The sequence below is a fragment of the Monodon monoceros genome, unplaced genomic scaffold (assembly GCF_005190385.1).
Source record: "Monodon monoceros isolate NGI ecotype Baffin Bay Population unplaced genomic scaffold, NGI_Narwhal_1 Super_Scaffold_18, whole genome shotgun sequence".
NCBI lineage: Eukaryota > Metazoa > Chordata > Mammalia > Artiodactyla > Monodontidae > Monodon > Monodon monoceros.
In genome coordinates this window covers 173,009,342-173,034,604 of record NW_021703774.1, presented here as the reverse complement: position 1 = coordinate 173,034,604, position 25,263 = coordinate 173,009,342, and the positions used below count along the sequence as shown (strand labels likewise).

Here is a 25,263-nt window from a genome sequence, read left to right as displayed (position 1 = left end):
TTTCTCCATCATATATCCTTGCCTCCTTTGTCAGATTAGTTGATCATAGGTGCGTGGGTTTATCTCTGGGCTTTGTGTCTTGTTCCATTGATGTAGGTTTCTGTTTTTGTGCCAGTACCATATTGTCTTCATTACTGTAGCTTCGTAGTATAGTCTGAAGTCAGGGAGTCTGATTCCTCCAGCTCCGTTTTTTTCCCTTAAGACCGCTTTGGCTATTTGGAGTCTTTTGTGTCTCCATACAAATTTTAAGATATTTTCTTCTAGTTCCACAAAAAATGCCATTGGTAATTTGATAGGGATTGCATTGAATCTGTAGATTGCTTTGGGTAGTATAGTCATTTTCACAATATTGATTCTTCCAATCCAAGAACATGGTATATCTCTCCATCTGTTGGTATCATCTTTAATTTCTTTCATCAGTGTCTTACAGTTTTCTGCATACAGGTCTTTTGTCTCCCTAGGTAGGTTTATTCCAGGTATTTTATTCTTTTTGTTGCAGTGGTAAATGGAAGTGTTTCCTTAATTTCTCTTTCAGATTTTTCATCATTAGTGTATAGGAATGCAGGAGATTTCTGTGCATTAATTTTGTATCCTGCAACTTTACCAAATTCATTGATTACCTCTAGTAGTTTTCTGGTGGCATCTTCAGGATTCTCTATGTATAGTATCATGTCATCTGCAAACAGTGACAGTTTTACTTCTTCTTTTCCAATTTGTATTTCTTTTATTTCTTTTCTGATTGCCATGGCTGGGACTTCCAAAACCATGTTGAATAATAGTGGACATCCTTGTCTTGTTCCTGATCTTAGAGGAAATGCTTTCAGTTTTTCACCATTGAGAATGATGTTTGCTGTGGGTTTGTCATATATGGCCTTTATTAGGTTGAGGTAGGTTCCCTCTATGCCCACTTTCTGGAGAGTTTTTATCATAAATGGGTGTTGAATTTTGTCGAAAGCTTTTGCTGCATCTATTGAGATGATCATATGGTTTTTCTTCTTCAGTTTCTTAATATGGTGTATCACATTGATTGATTTGCATATATTGAAGAATCCTTGCCTCCCTGGGATAAATTCCACTTGATCATGGTATATAATCCTTTTAATGTGTTGTTGGATTCTGTTTGCTAGTATTTTGTTGAGGAGTTTTGCATCTACATTCATCAGTGATGTTGGTCTGTAATTTTCTTTTTTTGTAGTATCTTTGTTTGGTTTTGGTATCAGGGTGATGGTGGCCTCATAGAATGAGTTTGGGAGTGTTCCTTCCTCTGCAGTTTTTTGGAAGAGTTTGAGAAGGATAGGTGTTAACTCTTCTCTAAATGTGTCATAGAATTCACCTGTGAAGCCATTTGGTCCTGGACTTTTGTTTGTTGTAAGATTTTTAATCTCAGTTTCAGTTTCTTTACTTGTGATTGGTCTGTTCATATTTTCTCTTTCTTCCTGGTTCAGTCCTGGAGGTTATACCTTTCTAAGAATTTGTCTATTTCTCCAGGTTGTCCACTTTATTGGCATAGAGTTGATTGTAGTAGTCTCTTAGGATGCTTTGTATTTCTGCAGTGTCTGTTGTAACTTCTCCTTTTTCATTTCTAATTTTATTGATTTGAGTCCTCTCCCTCTTTTTCTTGATGAATCTGTCTGTTTATCAATTTTATCTTCTCAAAGAAGCAGCTTTTAGTTTTATTGATCTTTGCTATTGTTTTCTTTGTTTCTATTTTATTTACTTCTGCTCTGATCTTTATGATTTCTTTCCTTCTGCTAACTTTGGGTTTTGTTTGTTCTTCTTTCTCTAGTTCCTTTAGGTGTAAGGTTAGATTGTTAATTTGAGATGTTTGTTGTTTCTGGAGGTAGGATTGTATTGCTATAAACTTCCCTGTTAGAACTGCTTTTTCTGCATCCCATAGGTTTTGGATCGTCGTGTTTTCATTGTCATTTGTCTCTAGGTATTTTTTGATTTCCTCTTTGATTTCTTCAGTGATCTCTTGGTTATTTAGTAACGTATTGTTTAACCTCCATGTGTTTGTGTTTTTTACATTTTTTTCCTGTAATTGATTTCTAATCTCATAGCATTGTCGTTAGAAAAGATGCTTGATTTAATTTCAATTTTCTTAAATTTACTGTGGCTTGATCTGTGACCCAAGATGTGACCTATCCTGGAGAATGTTCCGTGCGCACTTGAGAAGAAAGTGTAATCTGCTGTTTTGGGATGGAATGTCCTATAAATATCAATTAAATCTATCTGGTCTGTTGTGTCATTGAAAGCTTGTGTTTCATTATTAATTTTCTGTCTGGATGATCTGTCCATTGGTGTAAGTGAGGTGTTAAAGTCCCCCACTATTATTGTGTTACTGTCGATTTCCTCTTTTATAGCCGTTAGCAGTTGCCTTACGCATTGAGGTGCTCCTATGTTGGGTGCATATATATTTATAATTGTTATATCTTCTTCTTGGATTGATCTCTCGATCATTATGTAGTGTCCTTCCTTGTCTCTAGTAACGTTCTTTATTTTAAAGTCTATTTTATCAGATATGAGTATTGCTACTCCAGCTTTCTTTTGATTTCCATTTACATGGAATATCTTTTTCTATCCACACACTTTCAGTCTGTATGTGTCCCTTGGTCTAAAGTGGGTCTCTTGTAGACAGCATATATATGGGTCTTGTTTTTGTATCCATTCAGCGAGCCTGTGTCTTTTGGTTGGAGCTTTTAATCCATTCACGTTCAAGGTAATTATCGATATGTATGCTCCTATTACCATTTTCTTAATTGTTTTGGGTTTGTTTTTGTAGGTCCTTTTCTTCTCTTGTGTTTTCCTGCCTAGAGAAGTTCCTGTAGCATTTGTTGTAGAGCTGGTTTGGTGGTGCTGAATTCTCTTAGCTTTTGCTTGTCTGTAAAGCTTTTGATTTCTCCATCAAATCTGAATGAGATCCTTGCTGGGTAGAGTAATCTTGGTTGTAGGTTCTTCCCTTTCATCACTTTAAGTATATTATGCCACTCCCTTCTGGCTTGTAGAGTTTCTGCTGAGAAATCAGCTATTAACCTTATGGGAGTTCCCTTGTATGTTATTTTTCGTTTTTCTCTTGCTGCTTTCAATAATTTCTCTTTGTCTTTAATTTTTGCCACTTTGATTACTGTGTGTCTTGGCATGTTTCTCCTTGGGTTTATCTTGTATGGGACTCTCTGCACTCCCTGGACTTGGGTGGCTATTTCCTTTCCCATGTTAGGGGAGTTTTCGACTGTAGTCTCTTCAGATACATTCTCTGGTCCTTTCTCTCTCTCTTCTCCTTCTGGGACCCCTATAATGCGAATGTTGTTACGTTTAATGTTGTCCCAAAGGTCTCTCAGGTTGTCTTCATTGCTTTTCGTTCTTTTTTCTTTATTCTGTTCCGCCACAGTGAATTCCACCATTCTGTCTTCCAGGTCACTTATCTGTTCTTCTGCCTCAGTTATTCTGCTATTGATTCCTTCTAGTGTAGTTTTCATTTCAGTTATTGTATTGGTCATTTCTGTTAGTTTGTTCTTTAATTCTTCTAGGTCTTTGTTAAACATTTCTTGCATCTTCTCGATCTTTGCCTCCATTCTTTTTCCGAGGTCCTGGATCATCTTCACTATCATTATTCTGAATTCTTTTTCTGGAAGGTTGCCTATCTCCGCTTCATTCAGTTGTTTTTCCTGGGGTTTTATCTTGTTCCTTCATCTGGTACATAGCCCTCTGCCTTTTCATCTTGTCTGTCTTTCTGTGAATGTGGCTTTTGTTCCACAGGCTGCTGGATTGTAGTTCTTCTTGCTTCTGCTGTCTTTCCTCTGGTTGATGAGGCTAAGAGGTTTGTGCAAGTTCCCTGATGAGAGGGACTGGTGGTGGGTAGTGCTGGCTGTTGCTCTGGTGTGCAGAGCTCAGTAAAACTTTAATCCATTTGTCTGCTGATGGGTGGGGCTGGGTTCCCTCCCTGTTGGTTGTTTGGCCTGAGGCCACCCAACACTGGAGCCTACCCGGGCTCTCTGGTGGGGCTAATGGCGGACTCTGGGAGGGCTCATGCCAAGGAGTACTTCCCAGAACTTTTGCTGCCAGCGTCCTTGTTCTCACAGTGAGACACAGCCACCCCCCGCCTCTGCAGGAGACCCTCCAACACTAGCAGGTATGTCTGGTTCACTCTCCTATGGGGTCACTGCTCTGTCCCCTGGGTCCTGATGCACACACTACTTTGTGTGTGCCCTCCAAGAACGGAGTCTCTTTTTCCCCCAGTCCTGTCGAAGTCCTGCAGTCAAATCCCGCTAGCCTTCAAAGTCTGATTCTCTGGGAATTCCTCCTCCTGTTGCCAGACCCCTCAGGTTGGGAAGCCTGACGTGGGGCTCTCAGCACCTTCACTCCAGCGGGTGGACTTCTGTGGTATAAGTGTTCTCCAGTTTGTGAGTCACCCACCCAGCAGTTATGGGATTTGATTTTATTGTGATTGCGTCCCTCCTACCATCTCACTGTGGTTTCATCTTTGTCTTCGGATGTGGGGTATCTTTTTTGGTGAGTTCTGGTGTCTTTTGTCTTTGGATGTGGGGTATCTTTTTTAGTGAGTTCCGGTGTCTTCCTGTCGATGATTGTTCAGCATTTAGTTGTGATTCTGGTGCTCTCGCAAGAAGGAGTGCGAGCATGTCCTTCTGCTCCGCCATCTTTAACCAATCTCTGAATTTTAAAAAATATGTATCTAGCCATCTCATTAAACCTTCTTATGGTTTTGATTGATTTTTCTAGATATACAGTCATATTGTCTACAGTTGATTATTTTGTGATCTTCTTTCTAGTTCTTAGACATTTCAATTTTATGTCCTGCCTTATTGCATGGGATAGAACTTCAGAAATAATGTTAAATGTTAGTGGTAAAAGTGATAATGAGTTTTATTATAAATAAGTCTTTTTCAAAAGAAAGAAAGAAAGGGTTGTCACCAATTGTTACAAGTACCTCTTTAGAGTTACTAAAAATCTGCAGTCTGCTAAAAACAAATATGCTTTATTCACACTTACACAATGAACAGATACTCAGTGCATGCCCATTTCAAGTCAGTCAGTGTTTTAGGCTTCGGGGGAAACTGCAATGAATAAGGCAGACAGTGAAGTTCAGCAACATTAGAAAACTGTATGAGACAAAAGAAAGGTTACAAAGCCATCTGTGTTTGACAACCAGAGGAATATTATATAGATAGTAATCACTGTAGAAAAATGCTTCTGGCTGGGGTGATCAGAGAAAGCTCTGGTGGTGGAAGAGATAACCCAGAACAACTGACAAGCTCCGAGAAGCCCTGGGAGAAAGCTACTGCAGTGGGTGGAGCCCCAGGGGCAGAAGACTGGAGAGTGCAAAGCATGTCATGGCTGAAGAACAAAATAGTGTGCCTTAGCACAGGGTGAATATACGGCAATAGTTTGTACGCTGGTTTCTGTGGCTCCTTGGAGGTTCTAAAGAGATGCTTCAGGGGCAAAGAGGGGATCAAGAAGGTGGGACTCTGGGTTTTCTCCATGCTCTACCTGGCTCTCCCAAAACCTCAGCAGCATTACTTTTCTGTGTTTTGGATATCAGGTTTCTATTTATTTATTCTTTCTACATAGTTTTATTGAACATCTGCTAAGTACCAATAGAACCCGAGCACTGTTCTAGGTACTGGGAATATAGCAGTGCATAAAATCACCTCAAATCCCTGTCTGCATTGAGCTTACATTGTAATGTCAGGGAAGAAGAGAGACAGCAATAAGTAGAATAAAAGGTAAATCGAGGAACTTCCCTATTGGTCCAGTGGTTAAGACTCCACGCTCCCAATTTAGGGGGCCTGGGTTTGATCCCTGGTCAGGGAGCTAGATCCCACATGCCACAACTAAAGATCCCGCATGCCGCAACTAAGACCCGGCACAGCCAAAGAAAGAAATAAACATTTAGCAAACAACAACAAAAGGGAAGTCGAATCTAGGAGGAGTAAGAGCAATAGCGAGTTCTTGGACGGTTGCAGTTTTAAATGGAGTGCTCTGGAAAGGCCCTGCTAAAATGAAACGTGAGTAAAAACTTGAGGAAAATGAGGAAGCAAGCCATGCAGATTTCTGGGGAGAAAGAGTTCTGGGAAAAGGGAACCATTTGTGCAAAAGCCTAAGGAAGGAGCGTGTCTGACAAATTCTAGGAACAGAAAGGAGGCTTGTGTGTAGGCAAGGTGGGTGGGTCATGGTGAGAGGTAAGGTCACAGCGTCGACAGGAAGTGAGTATTGATCCATGTGAGAACTTCAGTTTTACTTTTAGTAAAATGAGAAGCCATCAGAAGATTTTAAGCAGAAGAGTGATATAATCTGATTTAAGCTTTAACAGGATCACCCTGGGTGCCTGTGTTAAGAATGGACAGTTGTAGAGCCGGGGTCGAAGCTGGGAGAAGTCCTCAGATCCCTGGTTGTTATTTGGAAGTAAATCAACGGAATATCCTGATTTGTTAGATCCGGAGCCTGAAAGAGAAGCATAAGTTAAGGATAACTCCAAGCTTTTTGGTGTTGTGACTAGAAGGATGGGGTTACCATTAACTAGGAATGGTGCAGTTTAGTGGAGCAAGATTAGGAGCTCAGTGTTAGACATACTAACCTTGAGATCGCTACTAGACATCCAGGTGGAGGTATCAGGTGGACACATGCATTAGTATGAGGAGAGGTCTGAGTTACAGGTATAAAGTTGACAATATTAACTCCCTGATTTTGATAATTATACTGTGATTATGTACGAGCATGTACTCCCCCTTCCCCAAATCAGGAAAGGAATACTGAAATATTTAGGGGAAAGGGGACATCATGTCTGTAACTTAGTCTCAAACAGTTCAGGGAAAATAATTATATAGACAGATTTATAGAGAATTATAGTACAAAGTGATAAATTTAAGATTTGAAGAATCTGGGTGAAAGATATGAGAGTTCTTTCTACTATTCTTGCACTTTTTCTCTAAGTCTGAAATTATTTCACAATAGAACACTTTTCAAAAGTGAAGGATACATTTCTAGATAAACAAAACTGAGAATTCATTGCCAGCACACCTGCACTGAAAGAAACACTAATGGAGCTTTCCGTCGGAAAGAAAATGATCCTACATGAAGACACAAATATAGGGAGGGCAAAGAGAAATTAATATAGGCTGGTGGAAGGGCAAAATGAAATGAATATGGGCTGTGTAAAATAATGTTTAAAATACATGTATGATTGAAATGTATAGCAATAGCACAAAAGGTGGTAGGAGGGAGTGAAAGTGTTCTGAGTATTAGAATTGTTGGTGAAGTGGTAAATTTCTCATTTATATGGAACTTCAGTAAGTCAAGGATGTACGGTGATATCTAGGGCACTGCTTCTTACACATCTTAGTCTCAGGACCCCTTTTACTCTTAAAAATTGAGGGTCCCCCATCAAATACCACAGTAATTATCACTGCAGACAAGATCATCTACTGACGTGCTAAAATTAGAGGGTGAAAGTTCGAAGAGAAATAGCCAAGTATCTCCCGCCTCCAAGCCATCTAACAACTACAGAAGGGAAGGTAGTAACTTGACGGTGGAGAAATCCATCAAAACCCACCTCGACTACAAGCTAGTAGAGGGAAAAACTGAATTTTAAAAGGTTGGCAAGAAGAGCGAAAAGAGGACATTAAATGGGTCAAAAGGAAAATGAATTGTAAGATGAAAGATATAAACTTTAAAATTTTAATATTTACATTAAATGTAAATAGACTAAATATTCCATTAAAAGCAGAGTTTGTCAAGATTAGATTAAAAAAAAACCCCAAACAACTAAGCTCCATTCATCAAACACACCTTTAATGAAAAGACAAAGAATTAAAAAAGTAAAATGATGGGGAAAGATACCATGCGAACATTAACCAAAAGTAACCTGGTACTAATATCAGACAAGATAGACTTAAACATGGAGTGAGAAATAAAGAAATTTCAGAATGGTCAACCACCAGGAAGATTTAACGTTTCTACGTATGTATGTCCCTAGTAACGTAGTTTCAATATACACAAAGCAAAAATGGACAGACTGAATGGAGAACTAGACAAATCTATCATAATGGAAAGTTTTAAAACATCATTCTTAATAATTGGTAGTACAAACAGACGAAACAATCAAGATTCTAACAATACAGTTAACAAACTTTCCATATTATATATAGGTTAATATACCATATTTATATAGTTGTATATGAATATTATACGTATATATATATATAAGACCCTGTACCCAATAAAGACAGTAAATATAAAAAAAAAAAGATGTTCAACCTCATTAGTCAACAGAGAAATGCAAATTAAAATCAGAATGAGATAACACTTTACACCCACCAGAATGGCTAAAATTGAAAAAACTGGGAGCTTTGGTGTTGGATGTACTCTTGGTCTAAGTGTGAGTTGGTGTAACCACTTTGGAACTGTTGGCAGTATCTGTTAAAGTATGCATACCCCATATGGTCCAGCAGTTCCCCTCTAAAATATATGTATAACGATCTTGATAGCAGCACTAATTATATAGATTGTTCAAAACTAGAAACAGATAAATTGTGGTTCATTCTTATCCTATATAAGAATACTACACAGTAGTTAGAGTGAAAGAACCATGGTTGTGTGCAACAGGCGTGGATGAATCTCTCAAGCATAATGTTGAGTGAAAGAAGCCCTTTGTAAAAGACTGCTTCCTGTGTTATTCTATTTATGTAAAGCTCCAAAATAAGTGAACTTGACCTGTGGTATTAGAAGTTAAGTGGCCACTGGGAGGGAACAAGAGGAATGCACCTGAAGGTGTTCTAGTTTTGATCTGAGTGGTAGTTACATGGATGTTTCACTGTGTGAAAATTCATTAAGCTGTACACTTAACGTTTGCATGCTTTTCTGTATGTTTATAGAACACCAAGAAATGTTTATTTAAAACTACAGTGAGAAAAAAATAAAAATAAAACTACAGTGAGACCATCTTTTTACCTTTCAGAATGACAAAGATAAAAAACTTTGATAAGATCATGTAGGCAAAGTTGTCGGAAACAGACACGCACACACTGGTGGGAATGTAAGGGGAAATAACCTCTAAGAAGGGCAGTTTGTCAATATTTATCAAAATTTAAACAGCACCTATATGAGTCTACTTCCAGGGACATACTTGCACATGTACAAATGGCACATACAAGGCCTTGTATTGGGGCTTTGTTTATAACAGTAAAAGTACAATAAGGGACAAGTTAAGTTGTGGTACATCCATATGATGGAATACCTTACCTTATAGCTGTTAAATAGAGTGGGAGGGCTCTATAGATACTAATAGTATGGAATGCTCTCTAAGATATAGTAATTAAAAATAGCAAGGTGTAGAGTAGTATTTATACCATGCTATTATTTGTATTAGAAATACATATGTATACACATAAATACATACGCATGTATAATATATAAAATATATGAATATATGAACGCACTTTCATATTCATGGACTACCTTTAGAAGGTATATAAGAAACTAGTAGCAGTGGTGGCCTCTGGAAGATATAACTAGGTGGCCTGGTTACAGGAGTGGGAAGGAGACTTAACTTTTCACTGTTTTGCATTTTAGAATACAGAATTGTACTATGGGAATATATCTATTAAATATTAATTTTTAAAAGAATGTCCAAAATCCCTTAGAAAGATGTGATGCAGGGGACTGGTGTATTACCTTTCAGTAAGGCCAGTGTAGCCACATTTTCCTTCACAGTGAACTAGACCTTTGGTTTGACACCAGATGACATGGCTGGCTTTGCATAGGGGTGCCAAGATGTATGGGGAGAAAACACCCTGCAGCAGGGTGCTCAGACTGCCAGGGTGTGCGGGAATGAGCTGATGAGCGGACAGTAAATTCAGACCTCCTGTCTCATGCTTACTTGAAGACACGGCACTTGTTGAATGACAGTGTAGACCCCTCTCCACTGCTGATAGTGGCATTTTTCCTTCACTCCTTCCTTCTGAACGTGTATAAGTTGAATTCAGATTAAGTTAAAAATGATGCAAAACTGCTTCCTTTTGTGCTTTTTAAAAAATATATTATAATTGAGATCATGCTATGAATATAACAACACCTGCTTTTTTATGTCTTAATGTATCAAAAGCATTTTCCCATGCCATCAAAAATTGTCCATATGACTGTGAGCATTTGAATAATATTACATTACTGAAATATGTCATAATTTGTCTAATCATTTCTCTTTGGACATTTACGTTGTTTAAATTTTTTGCTGTTATTCAAAATATGGTGACAAGCCATCTTCGTATATTAGTCTTACACTACGTTACGTTATTATTTCTTAGGAGTAAAATCGTCAAAGGGTATGAACATTTTTAAATACTCTTGAGATCGAGTGCCATATTGTCTTCTAGAAACTGCTCAGTTTGCTCTTCCACAGCACCCTCGCCAGCTTTGGGTATTCTCAGGCAAAAATCATTTTTAATTTGAAAAAAATTCAGTCTTAATAACTTGACCAATACATGTGAGTGATATGCTAGAGGTCAGGGATATCAGTGTTCCTTTCAACTGAAACAGAGATTTGGACTGTTTCCTCTTGAGTTGTGTGGAGTTGTGAGGAAGAACTTCGGCTCTGAAGCCTGCTCTCTGCCCACGGCACCAGGACCTTCGGGGAGTGGCTTTACTGTCCTTGCGCCTCGCTTCCCCATCTGCGAGGCGGGGAGAATAAAGCACTGTTGCCACTTGTGGCCACTTGGGTTATGAGCTGCATGGGTCCACGATGCCACAAACACAGTGATATGGGGCCTGGAGTTGTGCATCTCCATGGCCCTGCAAAGGGTAGTGTTGGAATTCAAAGAGTTAAAAATGTAAAAAGCTCCTCAGGAATTCCCTGTCCCGTGGTTAGGACTCAGGATGGTTTCACTGTCGCAGCCCAGGTTCAATCCCTGGTCGCAGGACTAAGTTCCTGCAAGCTGCACGGCGCAGCGAAAAAAAAAAATGAAAAGCTCCTAAAACTCTTTGACACTTGGTTTTAGTCAATTTTGGCTATTATTATGGTTGGAGAGTGGAAATATGAGTGATTTTTAACTTTTCTCTATGCTTTCCTTTATTTTCCATGTTTTCTGTAGTTGACGTGCTATCTTTATCAATAGATAGATATATCTGTGTATTATATATCATATGTCTTCATATCATAATATTACATGTGTTATATTGTACTTAGAAGATAGACAAAGTACTCATCCAATGGGAGAAATTGGGGGGGAAGAGGGAAGCTGCCATTTAACAGGTCGGGAAGTTGAGGTCTTGGCTCTCTCACATTGCCTAGCAAAATAAGCACTCTCAAATATTTATAGATGTGGTTGAGTACTTAATATTTATCTCTACACTAATAATGTTGACAATAGCAGCCAATACCAGATTCATTGGAGCTACACAAATAGGCGGTGACAAAATAATGTATTGACCTATTAGAACATAACATGTTTTAATGTGCTCATATCAGATTAATATGAGGACTTTAAAAAAAAATCTGATAGCTGCACGGTAATTTAAAACTTCAAGAAGTAAGTTGAATGCCAAATAACAAACCTTCTGATCATATGTTTAAGATTCAAGATGTAAAAGAAAACCCCACACGAACATTGGACTTTTGTAGCATTCAGCTAAGTGACAAAGAGTGTACCTTGGTGCATGGAACTCTTGTGATGGGGTTTTCTTTAAAGAACAAAAATCTCCACCTAGGTTTGCATCCTACAGTAGGGTTGTTTCCCAAATCAGGCTGTTTCAAGTAACATATGAAACGGCGTATGGCTGTCCCTACCATCCCAAAGCAAATGTTTGTTTTGTTGCAGTGATGGAAACATTTCCATTGGTGAAGCAAATATTTAGAGCTGAAAGAAACATTTGGGCAGCCAGGATGTGTCAAAATAGAACAGATGCCTGCCTTTTAAAAACACAATTAAAAAAAAAAAAAAAGCCACCTTGTACTTGGCTGCTGGTGGTACAGCCACAGTGGGTTAAGCAAGAAATTAGATACTGCGGATGTCATTCTAATCCCAGCTCCTGGGTACATCTCTGCACCTATTTCTGTCTTGGTTTTTCTCTTCCAGAAAATGGGGATAACCATTCTAAGTGATTTTGTTCACGATTAAGGTTTTTTTTCTCCCTCCACTTATTTTCTTTGTTCTTAAAAATTAATTTATTCTTTTGAATCAGAAATATGTTCACATGGGACACAGTTCCTAAGAATATACAGTGAAAAGTCTGCCTTCAGTCTGTGTCCCCAGCTACCAGTCTCCTCTCCATCTGGGACCAGCATTACCTGTTTCTTGTCTGTCTTTATTTTATGCATGTACACACAACTACATAGATGTGTTTGTGTGTGTGCATACATAGATTCTTTTATTTAACACAGAGGTCCCATGTACCCTTCACCTAGTTTTCCCCATGTTCCATATGTCCTTTTCGTTTTTCCTTGTCTTTGAGGTGGTTGGTTCTAAGAGTTTGCTTATTTAAAATGTGCTGTGTCAGATAGCAGAGTGGGGAGCAGGCGTGTCAGGCCACCCTCTCGTGATCCCTCCAGAGCAGTAAAAAGAGCGCTGTGTTGGGAGTCTGGTTCTGCCCCTGGGCTCACCATGCCTGTGAGTAAAGTCACTGCCCCTCTCCATGTTCTCTTATCTTGATCTGTAAAACAGAAGGAAAGGAAAACAAAAAGAACAGGAGATAGACTAGATGAGCTTCAACTTTTCTTTCAGATCTGAATTACTTTGGTTGTCAAAGGTGAATTTTTCTTTTTCTTTAAAAAAACTTCACTGCCTGTTCTAAAAGGAGCAAGTTTCAAGTATAGTTAAAGGTATATATTTACTTGGCTTTCCCACATATGTACAACCATACGTTTGGCTTTCCTGGCCTTTGGCATTCAAGTAGCAGTGATTCCTGATTATCCTACTCCTCAGTCTTTAAGACACAGTTCCTTTCCCTAGGGCTTGTTCACCGCACTGTGGGAAGGGCTGACTTCCCCGCCTGTTGCCAAGGACCCTGCAGGGTTAGACGCTGCTGTCGCAATGTTTGTCGTGCCTTGGAATTGATGATCAAATATGAGGAGCAACTCCTCTTTGTTTTTGTTTTTAATTTAGCAGAGAGGGATTAAAAGAAAAAAAAAAGACCTTTAGACTATAGATGTAAAAATAGACATCACAGATGCTGATTGGAAACCCTCCCAGTCTTTCACATGAGAGATCTCAATTTGTGTTACACAGAGGGGCAGCTCACTTCTGTCTTGTTCACCAGTTATACTACTCCCCAGAGAAGCTCAATAAATTTTATAGGGAAGTTTCCTCCTTATGCGGAAGGAGCTAAGCTGAATGAGTGTGGCTGAAATAATTTAGGGCTCCAAGGGAGTCCGTCTACCTTGTAGAGTAACGTATTGGAAGTAAATGTGCAAAAACTTTTGATCTTGGTTGATTTGGCCATGTCATTGATAGTACTGGGCCCTGGCTTCTGTGACCCCATCCTGTCTGATTTGGAATAAAACTGCTCCCTAGAACTTGCATTTAGTTCTCTGCTAAAATCGTCCTTCTGCACGCTTCACTGGTAGTGGCTGCGGAGCTTGCCTGCTCATATTCTGCCATTTTCACCACTAACCCTTTGAAACCTGCGAACTTGGACTTGGCTGAGAGTTTACATCTCTCTTCTGCCTCTCTGAGCGGCACAGAGATCCTCTCCCACTGACATTAGGAAAGCAGAGCTGCCTTCTCTTTTAGACTGATGGTGGACCAAGCCTGGCTGGTTGCTCAGTCTCTGAGCTAGCAGTGCAGTACATTTTGCGCTGGCTTTTTACTCGGTGATTTATACTCCACGTGGCTGGGTGATATCCAGTGTCCTTTTGTCTTTGTGTTTATTTTTCTTGCACATTTAATGTATTTAAAGGATATAGTGTCTTTATGGTCCCCCGGGATAAGGAGGGATTGGTGCAAGTTTTAATGAGGTTCCCGGCTCTCTGTGTTGAGATGAGAATTACATTCCTGATTAGATATCTTTCTTTCCTTAGGTGGCAGGAGGCAGTGTTTTGCTGCCTTTTTAAAATTATTTATTTATTGGCTGCGTTGGGTCTTCGTTGCTGCACGCGGGGTCTCTCTAGTTGCGGCCAGCGGGGGTCTACGCTTCGTTGCCGTGTGCAGGCTTCTCATTGCAGTGGCTTCTCTTGTTGCGGAGCACGGGCTTCAGCAGTTGTGGGGATGGGCTTAGTTGCTCCGCGGCATGCGGGATCTTCCCGGACCAGGGCTCGAACCCGTGTCCCCTGCATTGGCAGGCGGACTCTTAACCACTGTGCCACCAGGGAAGTCCCCGCTGCTTTTTGAAATAGCATTTCTGTCTAACGATTTTTAGAAGGATACTGAGAGGACATTCTGTTTCAGGGCATCATCAGCAACTTTTTCTCCTGTTGTTTGAGCTTCCTTATTTAAGGAGAGGGGAGAGTGTCAAGTCTTGTTCTTGAATTTACATATCAACATCAAGATGGTGGGAACCGGGCCCCACCATCAGATCAATTTTTATAAAAACCGATTCAGGGTGATGATATTTGGAACTAGTTTTCTCAAAAACTGTTTTTGCTGCTTGGGAATAGTCAGTCAGCAGAGAAGAAAGCATTTGGCTTATTTGCTTAATATTTTAACCAAGTGAATTAGGTTGGGGGGCTGGGGGGAGGGGATAAGAAAGTGGGTGGGGGAGGCCTCATAAACAAGGTGATATATAATATTTTTTTTGTTCTCCTTTTAAATAAATACCGATCAGCTTTATGTTCAGAGACAATAGGAGCCGTTGGCTTAAATTTGCAGTTTACTGTATTTATGGCTGTAATATCAAGGTGCTGCCGTCGTAATTTCATGCCCCAATGAGAAGAGCAAGGTCGAAGCAAATGCTTCCATCGGCATCTGCTAACACACTAACTCATAAACAAGGCCCGGCTGGATCAGGTGGCACGGAATAATACAGGCTAATGAAATACAGCACAGCTTTCCATTACTGTTAGTTTTTACAGTGTCGTCATTACGTGTAATTTATGTTTAAAAAATTCAATTTTATACAAGGCACTGGGAAATAGGGGTCTACAGGTCATCCAACGACTTTTAGAGGCTCTGAGAGTCCTTATTGTACTCCACTGTTCCAACAAAATGTTAATAAAATAAATACTTTTTCCCTTTCTCCTCCCCTAACCTTTTCTGAGAGAGTTGATTTTTCTTTTAATTTGGGGAGTATTTTTAGCCAGCTGTCTTCTCTGCCTCATCTCCTCCCAGAGTGCCTGGGTAGATAACTAGCTGTGTTCCGAGAGAGGTGACCCGTGCTCAGTCTCCCTGCGTCCCAGATGAATCTCCCAAGTCCTGTAAATAGAGGAACTGCGACGGGGCGGGGGAGGAAGACGGCCGAGTGGCCAGCCCATAACTGCTGCCCGTTGCCACTGGCCCTCTGGCCCTGTTCCCTAGTCCCTGTCAGACTCCACATTTTTATTATAATACTAGGACTGGGCCGGAAGGTGCTGTCAGGCGTTCATCACCTTGCTTAATATCCAAACTATTCCTAACCCTGCTGTCCTGGTGGTTGTTTGACCTGAGGGGTACAGAGAACAGTGCTGTCTGCTGTCATCTCTCTTTCTTCTCCCCCTGCATGGAGCCAGGCCCTGGGGCAGTGCCCAGCGGTCACTGGGGAGAGAGTTGAGGCTCCTTATTCTGAGAAGCCCTTGAACCGCCAGTCCCACAGAAAAAAGTCAGCCCTCCCCGGTGCCTGGTTTGTCTGAGCTGAGTGGTGGGAAAGGACCCAGCGGCACTGTGAGCTAGTTGGCTGCAGCTTACACAGTCAACTGGTTTGGTTCTGTTTGCATTTTAATAGAAATCTTTAAACAATTTTGTTTATCTTCTGAAGGATAAAAATAAGCAGGTGTGGCAGCCCGGAGGCCGTTGACTTCAGCTGCTGCAGCAGTAACATGGGGCTTTATTAATCAATAGAATGTAGCTCTCTTGTTTCTGTTCTTTTAAAAGAATCCCACCCTGGAGAAAGTGATGGAAGAGAAGTCCTTGGCCCAGCATCTACACAGGGGCAGTCTCCTGGGAAAGGGAACTGTTTGGAGAAGTAGATTCCAGAGAACCGAGGGAACTAGCAGTCCGTCCTGGCTCCGGGTCTTCGTCTTCACGGCTCGCTTTGAATTGAGCGCAGCTTTGCAGATCAGGCAGCTGTGGTCTTAAAGGTGAAATGATAGAGGCAGGCGTCCTGCTCCGTCTGCTCACCTCAGACAAGTCCCCTCTTCCGTTTCTCTTCCTCTTGAGTAAAGCTAGTGAGTGGTTGGAATGACTGAGCAGGACTTCCTTAGTTTTGCTCTCTATCAATAACATAGTTTAATTGTCAGTGTCACAGGCTGGGGGAGGGGCTGGTAGCTCCTGGAATCACCAAGTAGTAGAGGTGAAGTTACTGAGAGAACATCTAAATGCAAAGTGCTAGTGCTAAAAGAAAATTTTAGGCTTTATTAAAATTGGCTCATTCTTCCAAAGGCAGCAGCTAAAGGACATGTGAGTCAGGGATGGGAGGGGAGGAGGTTTGCCTGCCACAGGACAGTGACACCCTTTTCCTCCTGTCTCTTCTCTGCTCAGCCCTTGCTCAGTCCCTCTGCGGTTAGATTGCAGATAGCAATCAACTGGAAGGAAGTATGTGTGTCTAATTTGCATGAGATTATTTAAAACAAAAACAAAAAAAAGGTCTGCATTAGTCAGGGTGATGGTAAACAACGCAAAGAGCTGCCTTTTACAATATAGCCTGTGCCTCAGCTTTCAGAGCCAAATATAATTCACTTACAATCGGCAGTTTCCTTTATTATTCCTTTTAACCTTTTGGATTCTGCAAGGTCTCAATCGAAGTTCTCCACTGTTTATCTCAGTGGGGGTGGGTGAGAACCTGGCTGTCTTATGTGTGGGCCCTAAGGCAGTACCCCATCCCTAAAGGCAGAGTCCTTTCAGCGCCAGGAGCTGGTGAGTGGTAGATACCTGAAAGGAATGACACTCCACCCCACCTCAGGCTCTGTGAGTCCCAGATGAATCACTTGAGTCTTGTAGAGTCAATCTTCCCAAAGCTGGGGACACTCCAGAGGAAAAGGCCACTAAGGGAAGCGTAGGCACCAGTCTGTGAGAGGCCTTTGGATTTATTTGATTAGAATATTAGAAGGAGATGAGGTCGCTCTATCTTGTCACTCTGGTAGTGTTCAAAAAGTTGTCCAGGTGTCATTTGCAAATAGGACCCAGGTGTTAGGTTCCTGTGTTGTTTTGGGATAGCCCCAAAACAGCATTCACTGGCTCTTTCCTATGGATGGGGTGCCGGTGGGGGCGGGGCTGGGAGAAGACAAATTAGTCCTCATATTTTCTTTAACAAGATTGAAGACTTTAGGCATCATTTTGATGTGTTGTAACTCTGCGCTGTAGTGGGAAGTCACCGGGCTGGGGTTTCATCTGGCATCACCAGGCTTTTACTAGTATGATTTGAGGCATGGTTTTCACCCTCCTTAGCCCTCAGTGTTTTGTTTTTTTTGTTTTTTAATCTGTTAAATAAGGGCAATGGCTGGGATAATGGCCCAGCTCTGAAATTATCTTATTCAGTGAGATCGTTAAAATGCTTATTTTTTTAAAAAAGAAGAAAAGTGATTCATTTTCTGTAACTAAATCAAAATCCTGACTCTCCAGAGAACTAGGGATATCAGAATTCCAGCCAATGTAAATTTAGAGCATCAAATGATAAGGTCTGTATAAAACAAGAGCTTGGAAGGAAGTGCTGATGCCCTTTAAACCGGGGCTTCACTAGTGGGTTTGGCTGCAATAATGCAAGGAATATGTTTTATTAGGAAAATAGGCTTCGTAAAAGCTCAGGGCCAGAGGGCAGGACAGTGGTCAGGGAGTCCTGTCCCTTTAACCAGCTCCAGCTCTCAGCTCCAGCTCTCAGGGCTGCAGCACAGCCTGTAACTTGCTGTATATTTCCCCAGCGTTAAACATTATGGTACTTGTTTATATTTGAAAGAGCCAAAAGGGAAAATGAGAATGCAACCGAATGCTCCTTTTGGGAAAATTATCCTCATTTGCAGCCAGTGGCTGACAAGGCACACAAACCACCAGCTTTATGAAGTCCCATTGTGTACCAGTGACCAGTAGCTCGTGCTGACGCCGCATGTGCCACTGTCTTCTTTCGTGGCTGATTATGACTGGTTAAAATCGTGTCTTTCCTACTAGAACTCTGAAAGGGGTTCCCCTTTCTACCGAGGAGTGACTGGCAGTCAGTACCCGGGCTGGAGCCTGGGAGGCGCTCGCTCAGCGAAGTGTGTTCTCTGTGTTTGCCCGGCTCATCTGTCTGTCCTGCCCCTGTCCTTGGGAGGTGACATCACAGTAAAGCGGTCCTTTTGCAGCAAGCTGGGGGCTTAGGGAGGAGGAACATCCCCCCTGGCTAGCCCCACGTATTCAAATTCAGCTCTTGTATTTGAAGGTGCCAAGCGCCCGTAAATGATCCTCTTTGCCCCCTGCCAGCCTCTCCTCTGCCCCATCAGTCTGTTGAGAGGATGGTGCGCTTGCTCGGGCGACCCAGCAGCACTGAGACTCCACAGAGGTGTGGCCTTGCCCACCACTGGCGGGCTCTGTCATGTGCTGAGGGCAAAGAGGGAAAGGGATGCGGTGTTAAGTGGGGAGGGACCTCAAGTGCTCGGTGCAGAGAGGAGAAGAGAGGGTCCAGGGCCATTCAGAATAGTTCAGGAATTCTCCCTTGACCACTTGTGTTGGGGCATGAAGAGTTTGAGGGGCGGCTGCAGCCAACTCACATGCCAGCGTAGTGTGGGGCAGCGCTGTGCTTAGAGCATTGATGGGCTCCGCCGGCTAGCCCCTTGGCACAGAGCTCGAGGCACCATGCTTCGGGAGATGTTGACCCTCAGAGCCTCCTTGTACTTCACCTCCCCCAGGGACAGATAGACCAGGCTGCGGACCTCCGATGGAGAGCTGCCGGCCCGATGTGGACGAGCTCTCGGCTCTAGTTTAAAAGTTCTGTGCTGTGGCTGGACTGAATGTCGGGATTCCCAGAACAGCTCGGGCCGGCCAGAGTGCTCTTTTGCAAAGACTAGCAGTGACCTCACACCTGCTTCTCCCAGTCGCAGCACTTGGAGCATTTCTGTGCACACGGCTGCTTCCCCTGCGACACAGAGCTGCCCTGTGGGGAAGTCTCTCTCACACCTGTGCGCCACTCCTTGTGCAGGTGCTTTGGATTGGTCAGTGCCCTCGTCCTCTTCCCCCAGAGCCGGCGTCCCTGGTCTGCCTCCGACCTGTTGAAATATTCCAGCTGTGCGCCCACTGGAAATGTCTTCCTGGGTTTTTCACTTGCCTTTTATTCCTCCTTGGGCAAAGCCTCTCCACATGTCATAGCCACTGCAGATGGCGCCCTGCAATTTCCTGATGTCCCAAGTGCACTGTGGTTTAGAGTGTTGGGAGGATTTTTTTAAAAAAAGGAAAAAGAAAAACTAGCCAAAGGCGATATAGGCAGCCTGTGATAGTCCAGAGTAATAATCATCTGAAAGTTTGGGCCTGGCCTTGTTTTGATCTGTTTTCTTGTTTTATTTTCTTCTTTACATTCTATATCCCATTCATACTAATCACAGTCAGTCCTGATTTTTCTTTTTATTTCTGCATTTGTCATAAAATAAAGCAAATTATTCCCGTCTTCAGAAACGATCTAGACTAATTAGTCGTCTCACCCAATAATTAGTTTTTTGTTTCCCTGTCTGTTTTCATGCATTATTGTTAGTTTTTTCCCCTCTTTTTTTTTAACACCATTACAGATTAAAATGAGCCACATTTGCAGTTTGATGGTATCTGTTTTCGGGGAAGAATGGAGAATTGCAGTACGGAGAGACTTCAAAAGCAGCAATAAACTCAAGGATAAATTAAGGAAATTGAATGAGCCACATTTGGAAGCAGTGTTGAGGCTAATATTCCGTCGCTTAAGGTTAAATTGCAGCTGAGAGAGGTTCCAGAGAATCCGAAATCAGGGAAGCAACTTACTAGGATGCTAGGCATCCTGTGACTCTAAGGTCTTTTCTCAAATGATTTCGTTGCAGCCATGGACAGTGGCAAAAGGTACTCACCTGCAATTATGTCCTCTTCTCCCCCAGGGCTGACGGATGAAGAGATTGATTTGGCTTTCCAGCAGTCGGGCACGGCTGCCGATGAGCCTGCGTCCTTGGGCCCAGCCACACAGGTGATGCCTGTCCAGTCCCCTCACCTCATTTCGCAGCCATATAGTAAGTCACCCGCTCAAACTCTGGCTTTAACCTTGACTGGGATTCAGGACTCTGGCCAAAGGGCAGCGCTTCACGTCTCCCAGAGTCAGCAGGCGTGGTGGGGTGGGGGTGGGGGACTGGGAGTAGGAGATGGTTCTTGGGTTTTTCCAAAAGACTGTGACACACCCAAATCCTCTTCTAGACGAACTTTTAAGTATGTGACAGAGGTTTTAAGACTCAAGGTACCAGAATAAATGAGTTTATTGTATTGTTTCAAGTATTTTGGTTTCAAGCAGGAATCTGTAAAAGTATTTATTGGTTCAGTTTCCGTTTTCTTATATCAGTGCTTTTTGCATGTTACTGTTTCACTAATAAGAACATAAACATCTGATTTATGGGTGCATTCTTGTTTGGTCACTGAAATAACTTGTCTTCTAATTTTATCTTTTAAAGTTAATATTAGTAGATTTAAGCTAGCCTTCCTCACCCCACCCTCCTTTTCTTCCTTCCTTCCTTCCTTGTCCTGGCTATACCATGTATATTTATGTAGTGGCAATCTGTTAGAGAATTTCACATTAAATGTGAAGGTCCTTTTTGAATGCAGCTTTTAATTATTACATGAGAACATGACCCATGAGAGGTTTTTGTTGTTTTTAAATGAAAGCTACTTTTAGCAATAAAGCTTCTTTAAGCTAGTAATAAATGTACACTTCCAAAATATAGGCAGAACTCCTTCCTTAAGTCACTTATGAAAAACCTAAAAAGGCTAAAATTGACTCCAAAGCAATGGAAAATTGCTCAGTTTTGTGTGTTTAACATAAGACTTCAGCCTTGGATCTGCTGTCTTTCAAAATGCCTTTTCTGTAATTGTCTTCATTTTAATGGTCTATCTCGGAAGTTTTCTTTTTTTCAAAACATGTTTTTAAAGTGTCAGATATCAGATTTTAAAAGGCGCAGTTTAAAATGCCAGACTTGTTTTGATCCCCACCACGTGGCCTGGAACCGCCTTCCGGCCCCCACTTCGCCGTCCTTCCCACAGCTAGGGAAGTGCAGTCTTCCGTACAGACAGCGCGGGGGCGGGGGGGGCAGGCAGTAGGTTAGAATATGCTTTGTGTGTCACAGGTCTCGTTTAGATATCACCTTTCTTTTGCTCTCTGGAAAAGGCTGAATGGGTGAGGCCAGGTAGCACGAACTCAAGCTGAAGCTGATCTATCCGTGGTCGCCTTGTCTAACAAACCACTGGCGTCGTGTGACCTCTGAGACCGGTGCTCAGTGATGAGCCTTGTACTGGGGCTGCTGAGTCAGTGGCAGCTATTTGTCAGCCTGGGACTCATTCTCAGTCCTGGCTGACATTCTTTTCGATCCATTGTGTTGCTTTGGGTCACTAAACATAGTCTCTGTGTTTCTTTTAAACCAAAGGCTAAGTCTCCACACTTTTTTCTTCAGGTGTGTCCTTGGGCCCAGGGTTTGATGGGATTTGTTGAGGATGGGCAGTGGCAGCTGGGGTGCAGAATTTTCTAAAATGCACATCTGTTCTATTCCAGCTGTTTCCTCCATGGCTTAATACCAAACAGGTCTCTCCGCTACTTGGAAACTTCTTGCTCAGAACAAATTGTTCTGTTGGTCACAGAGTTGGCCTAAAGCATCATGCGTTTGCCTGCTTTCAGTGGGCACAAAGGGTTAAACTGCTAGTCTTTCTGAAGAGGCAAAAGAATGGGTCTGGGAGGGGCGAGTCAGTCATTTAAATCACTCTCCTGACCAGATCTCTCTGAGAAGAAGCATTACGCGTTTAGGTATTTAGGTAGGAGTATTTTTAAGAGTCTCCCAGCCCTAAAAATAAAATACATCTTCTTAGAGACAGACTCCTTCCTGCTTTGACGCTAGTATAAAAACAATGGTAATGGTAATTTTAAATACCTGGAGTTTTTTAGTTGTCACCCTCGAGCTTCATTCTTCTTGTACCGTTACCCCGCTCCTCTCAGCTTGGGGTTGACTCTACCTCTTCACTTCTGTACTTTTGCCAAGAGGTGTCAAAACTACTCCAAAAAAAAAAAAAAAAAAAAAGCTTGATTTTGATTAATATAGAGAAACAAGACTTTGCCTGACTGATAATAAAACTGATAAATGACATTTGAATTACTTGTAGCGGTAATTTATTACATAAAATATCTTTTATTTGACATGCGATTAGTTGCTGGAAGCATCACTCAATCTGACTAGTTTAAACATGCTCTAAAATGAACCCCAGTAAAAACCAGGGCTGTCTGCTTCTGGCGTTATGAAATATACTAATCTTGGAGTGAGGAAAAAATCTGACTTTAAGTATTTAAATGATTAATTGGGTTTATATATTTTTTTTTACCTTTCTAACCCCCTTAATTACAAGCAAACTCAGGGGAGTTTCTGAACTAGGTGTGCAATCTGCATGCTTATCACTGAGGCATTGTCTGCATCCTGGGAGGGATTTATGGCCTCCATTGATGTGTGTTCCTGCAGATTTTACATCTGGAGCTCGGGCAGCCCTTTCCTTCCCATTTCTTGGCTTTTTAAGGACATTCCATCTCTGAGCCCAAGCCTAGAAAATGGGATTTTCTGGGCTCAGCCCCAAACACTAATGTCTCCAGGAAGGGTGGCTTTTCCGAGACCACCCCTGGGAGGCCAGTGCTCGGGGATCGTCACCTCTGGACTTGCCCGCCCTCCTGCTTGGTGGCAGGTGTCCCACTCGGTGCCTCTTATGATATCTCTGCTTTTTGGTGAATGTGGTTGACCTTGAGATGTTAGTGAATGCCAGCATCAGCAAAGAGAACATGGAGACCTAGCAGAAATGGTACCAGTTCATCACTGTTTATTAAGAACCTGCTATATGCTCAGTACAGTATCATGAGAGATTCAAAACATGATCTTTAAGAATCTTACAGGCTCTCTGGGAGAGATAAGATAAACTCTTAAGAAAAAGATAATAATATAAGACATTGTGATTTAATGCCAAAATTAATTATACAGACAAGAAACTCCACAGGAATACAGAAAAGAGAAAAATTAATGTAGGCTCGAGAAGTCAGAGAAGGCTTTGTGAAAGTAGGAGGAGGTTGACACCAGGGGAAGCTTGGTGTCACCTGGTGTGAGAATAAACCAGAGTTGTCAGGGCTTAAAAGAAAGTCGGGTAGAGCTCAGGAAAAGTCAGGCCGGGATGCAAGAGGAAATTTGACATCTTCTGTTTCTCGTTTTGGTTTGTTTTTGTTCGACTTTGAAGCAGGAATCAGTGTGCGTGTCTATGTGCAGAGCCTAACACAGTCCTGAACTAAAGTCCTTGTAAGTGCTTGACTGATTCATTCATTCTAAGATGACTTTTCTTCTTTCCTTCCAGAGAGACAAGAAAGCAAGGTAGCTTTGAAATACAGGCAAGGCCAGTGTGAATTTTGTATGATAATAATTTTTCTTAGGCTTAAATATTCCCCCCCGCCACTGTCTTTGGTAAACAGTTTAGGCTTTTTCAAAGACTGACCTACAGTTTCAGTTGCCTCTTCTTAAAATAGGATGTACATGTCTGAGGTTGGTGAAAGGCTTTGACATCTCATTAGAAACCCTGGGAGAGTGTTGTGTGCTCTTTCTCAGTTTGTTTCTCTTCTGGCCCTGGTTAGTAACATAAACTTTCCCTTGATTGTCTTAGGTCCCTGAGGGAGCGTTGATTACTGAATACCTGCTGTGTGCCAGGCACTGTGCCGGACCCCTGGGATGGGACGATTAAGGCCTGGCTGGTCTCTCTCTCCAGCCCTCCTGTTCAGTAGGAAAGACAGTTAAGGGAACACAGCAGTGCTATGAGGTCAGCCCAGGATGGTGGCACAGACAAGGTGAAGGGGCACCTCAGAGAGCAGGAGATGCCTAACTGGACCTGGGGCATGATTGGTACAGTGACCAGACAGGATGGACCGGAGCATCCAAACTAAAGCAAAGCCACATGGACGTGAAACCATGTGATGGTCAGAGCGGCTGCAACATGGGATAGGAGTGTCAGAAGAGACGACCCGGGGGAGTTGGCCGCCAGGTCATCTCCCTGACGGAGGACAGTCAAAATCACATGGCTTTTTTACTTTGGAATGCATTGTGTAATTATTTTTGAGGCTGTATTACCTATTTAACTGTATTATTCTTAGACTAATATTAAAATTATTTGTACCATCAGAGCAGATGCTGCGTGGGGAATTAGAGAAGACATGCTGGGTGTGCGCTGGATGCGACAGGGGTCCAGATGCTCTGCCCATAACTCCCTTTCAAATGCCTCCATTCCAACTGGGATGGAGGTTCCCCTTGCCTTGATCAGCCCCCTGCTCGCCACCACACTACACTGAAATATTTACTCACTTCCTATTAAACTGTGAGTTTCTTGAGCTTAGAGGCTTTTTTTTTAATCTATGGCCCGAGGTTCTGACTTAGCAGGTTTTCCAGAAACACTTGTTGAATGAATAAATGATGGTGGACGTGTGCTTGAGAATTGCAAGGCTACCGAGTAATACCATCAACTCTTGGGGTTGATGCCAAGGTAGCCAGTCAGTGAGGCCTCCTATGTGCTCTGTGTGGAGCAGGCTGCAGAAGTAGGGGACAGGCCTTGCTTCAGGAAGCCCCGGTTTAATGTAGAGGGAAGCCCCATGCTTGGGGTAGGACAGTAAAAGCTAACCCATGCCATCTTGTATGGTGTGAATAGTGAGAGCTTTCGGGAGTTAAGAACAAAGGAACCCCCAGGGTGCTGATCTCAGGCCAGGCCTTCTGGAGGAAGCAGGTCCATGGAGACACCGAGAAGCTGGGGGTAGGGAGGGTGTAAGTGACTCTGGAGGTGAGTGTGAACGGAGGTGGCGCTGTGAACAACCTCTCTGTTCCCACCAAGAACTGAACGGGGAAGAATCTCTCCCGTTTCTCTCTCTCTCTCTCTCTCCCTCCCTCCCTCCCTCCCACACTCTCTCGCCCCGCCACGGAGATCGGAAGAGCGCTACACTTTAGAGCGCTAC

The 25,263-nt window shown here is 42.3% G+C and overlaps 1 protein-coding gene across 2 annotated transcripts in view; it reads left to right on the top strand.

The window, feature by feature from the left end:
* PEX14 (peroxisomal biogenesis factor 14) overlaps nucleotides 1-25,263 on the top strand; it is a 138,086-nt gene that overhangs the window by 89,813 nt on the left and 23,010 nt on the right. For both annotated transcript variants that reach the window (XM_029227222.1, XM_029227223.1), the window contains one exon: nucleotides 20,153-20,281. In XM_029227222.1, the coding sequence (XP_029083055.1) occupies nucleotides 20,153-20,281 (129 nt within the window). The remainder of the gene's footprint in view (nucleotides 1-20,152; nucleotides 20,282-25,263) is intronic.